Here is a 3,362-nt window from a genome sequence, read left to right on the forward strand (position 1 = left end):
CACGAAAGGCCTTGCAAGCCCAACCTTCCGAGTTCTTTTACAGGGCTTAGAAAAACTGAAAGATCACTGCAATGAGTGTGTGAATCTGAGAGGGGAATATGTTAAATAAAACCATAATTAACTGATCCTCCCATATTTTCTTGTAATAGGTGTGTGAATATGGAGTAAAATCATTAACTGATCCTCCTGTATTTTCTTTCACCCAAAGCCAGGAACTTTTCAGTACCCCTTTGTAATGCTTATTTATTCACATTGTTTTGAATTAATCATAGATTATCCTGTAGCTTCAAGATTTTGATGATGTGATTGCTTATTTTTAGAATGACATTGTAGGATAAGTGTGAGAAGCTAGATCTTGCCAGTTTGAACATAAAACAGAATATTTGGTTGGCTATTGATGGTTTAAATGCTAAAGGGTTAAAGTCTGACATTGACATTGTGACCAGGAAGGCTATTTAGCATGTATCCTCACAAATCAAGATGGCGGAAAAGAGGAGTTTGCTGTGATTAGGCTGGGGCACAGCCTTCACCCTTTAATATTTAAACTGGTCATATATTCCCCAAATATTCTACTTGTTATATGTCCAAAGGCACATGGCTCAATGGTTAGAGCATTAGGCTCACAATGATGCAATAGTGAGTTCAATTCCCAGACTGGGCTCTGTGTCATGTTCTTGAGCAAGACACTTTATTTCATGTTGCCCCAGTTCACTGGTGCCAAACTGTATTGGTCTTTCCCTTGGATTACGTCAGTGTCATTGAGAGGGGAGACTGGAATGCATGGGCGACTGTTGGTCTTGAACAACCTTGCCCGGACTTGTGCCTTGGAGGCTACTCCAAGGCACAAGTCCGGGCAAGGTTTCTAGGTGCAGTCTCATGGTCAAAGGGGATCTTTACCCTTTTATATGTTCAAATCAACCAGATCCAGCTTATCACACCTACCCTACAATGCCATTCAAAAATAAACAATTGCATTGTTGAAATCACAACACTACGAGATAATGCACATTTAATTCTAAACAAGGTGAATAAATAAACATTACATTAGACAGAGTAATCTGAAAGCTGAAGGAGTTAACTCTAAAATAACGATATTTTCAAATTCATGTTTCCATTTTTTTGTTCAGACACATGATTTAGGTTCAAGTTCAAACCGGTGCAAGTTGACCACAATAAGGCATTCCATGGGAGCTTTGTTCACATCATCCAATGAGAGAAAGGAAGGAAAAGTTACAATCATGGAACCAACAGCAAATCTACAACGGATCTCTAGTATTTCACCCAATTTTGGAGAAATAGCTGGGGTAAGTCCAATTCTTGTCTTTGCAGAGAGAAGTTAAAGTTGAACATCAGCTTCCATATGACTATAAAGATCATGACCTATTCTCTACCCCATTTACCTTAAACACGCACACACACACACATACATACAGAGCTAATATGTATGCTTGTATATGTTGGACCTCTTAAAACCAGAAACCTTGAAATTTGCTCATTGTCAGACCAAAGAAATTGATACCCTTGTGAGAACTCTCAATGGAAACATGATCATACCATCTGATTCCACATACATTTCTATATACACCTGTGTGTAAAGATATGAGGGGTATTGAAAAGTTCCTGGCTTTAAGTGTTTCACGAAAGGCATGGTTGAGGACCCAACTTTCCGAGTTTGTTTTACAGTGCTTAGAAAAACTGAAGGACCACTGCAATAAGTGTGTGAATCTGAGAGGGGAATATGTTGAATAAAATCATAATTAACTGATCCACCCATATTTTCTTTTACCCAAAGCCAGGAACTTTACAGCACCCCCTTGTATGTATGTATATATATAGATATGGGAGGTGCTGAAAAGTTCCTGTCTTTAAGGGTATCGCAAAAGGCCTGGTTGGAGGCCCAACATTCCAAATTCTTTTGCAGGGCATAGAAAAACTGAAGGACTACTACAATAAGTAGTACATTGATTCTCCTATATTTTCTTTTACCCAAAGCCAGGAACTTTTCAGCACTCCCTTGTATATTTATATACCAAAGTTAGCAAATTCTGCCACAAGAAGTGATATAAGCCCTGAAGTTTAAAACTCAAAAATCCAAAGCTGTGGCACTGGATTTAAGGGCTCCAACTTGTTGTAGGAAGGGTTCTGCAACAGACATACAGAACATGGCACAGCTGTGTGGTTAAGAAGCTCACTTTGCCATCATGAGGTTCAATCCCACAGCACAACACCTTGGGTTAGTCTCTTCTACTTCACTGCTCGGAGCCAAGCAATGCCTTGTGAGTAGATCTGGTCGATGGAAACTGTGATGGAAGCCTGTCTTTTTTTGTAAGTGTGCATACATTTAGTTTCAGTTATAGGAGCACTGCCTTGAAGGGGTTAGTCGAGCAGATTGACACCAGTACTTGTTTCTTAAGGCCCACTATTTATTCTATCTGTCTCCTTTCTGGCAAACTTCTAAGTTACAGGAGATGTAAACAAACCAACACCAGCTGTGAAGTGATGGAAGGAGACAAACACAAACAAATAGACACACATATATACATAGATATACGCACACTCATGAAGGGCTTCTTTCAGTTTCCATCTACCAAATCACCTCAAAAGGCTTTGGTTGGTCCAGGACTATACGTAGGAAACATTTGCCCGATGTGTTATGTAGTGAGATTGAACCAGAACCTTGTGGCCAGGGAGCAAACTCCTTACCACACAGTCATGCTTACAGTTGTATATGTGTGTGGTGTTTTTGTCCCTCCACCACTAGACAACCGGTGTCAGTTTATTTACATCCTTGTAACTTATCCGTTCAGCAAAATAGACAGAATGAGTACTGGGGATTGATTAGTTTGACTAAAATCCCTTGAAAGCAGTGTGCCAGCTTGGCCCCAACCCAATGACTAAAACAAGTAAAAGCTAGAAAAGAAAAAAATGACTTCCTTAATTCTATCTAACCATTCTCTTCCATCTTGATTCTACCAAATCTTTTTTTCTTTTGCAGTTGGATCATAGCAATAATACCCTTGCTTATGCTGGCAGTAATTGTTGCGTTGAGATTTGGAGACCAAAACATCAACTTTAGCTTTTTTTTTTTATCATTATTATTATTTTTGTCTGTTTATGTAAATAAATTTTAACATATTTTGTTTTGTTTTCCATGCTGTTTAACATTATTGCATTTATTTGGAACTGGATTACTTGTACACAAGCAAGAAGCAGTAGGTGAAGTCGTGGTTGGATTTCTATGTAGGAAGAGTCAACCAAGGCCTTTTGGGTGGACAGGATGCTTTTTGCATGGCACAAACAGTGGCAGGGTCAGCAAGTAACTTGCAAAACAAAGATCCCTTGAGAGGGGGCATTGGATGAGA

General features: G+C 39.1%; 1 protein-coding gene across 4 annotated transcripts in view; it reads left to right on the forward strand.

Annotated features, from left to right (window-relative positions):
* Positions 1 to 3,139, forward strand: part of LOC106881279 (F-box/WD repeat-containing protein 9) — an 18,217-nt gene extending 15,078 nt beyond the window's left edge. For all 4 annotated transcript variants that reach the window (XM_052976132.1, XM_052976131.1, XM_052976130.1 and 1 more), the window contains 2 exons: positions 1,128 to 1,304; positions 2,996 to 3,139. In XM_052976132.1, the coding sequence (XP_052832092.1) occupies positions 1,128 to 1,304; positions 2,996 to 3,076 (258 nt within the window). In that variant the 3' untranslated portion in view covers positions 3,077 to 3,139. The remainder of the gene's footprint in view (positions 1 to 1,127; positions 1,305 to 2,995) is intronic.
* Positions 3,140 to 3,362: the final 223 nt, after the last annotated feature.

The sequence above is a fragment of the Octopus bimaculoides genome, chromosome 23 (assembly GCF_001194135.2).
Source record: "Octopus bimaculoides isolate UCB-OBI-ISO-001 chromosome 23, ASM119413v2, whole genome shotgun sequence".
In the NCBI taxonomy this organism is placed as follows: Eukaryota; Metazoa; Mollusca; class Cephalopoda; order Octopoda; family Octopodidae; genus Octopus; species Octopus bimaculoides.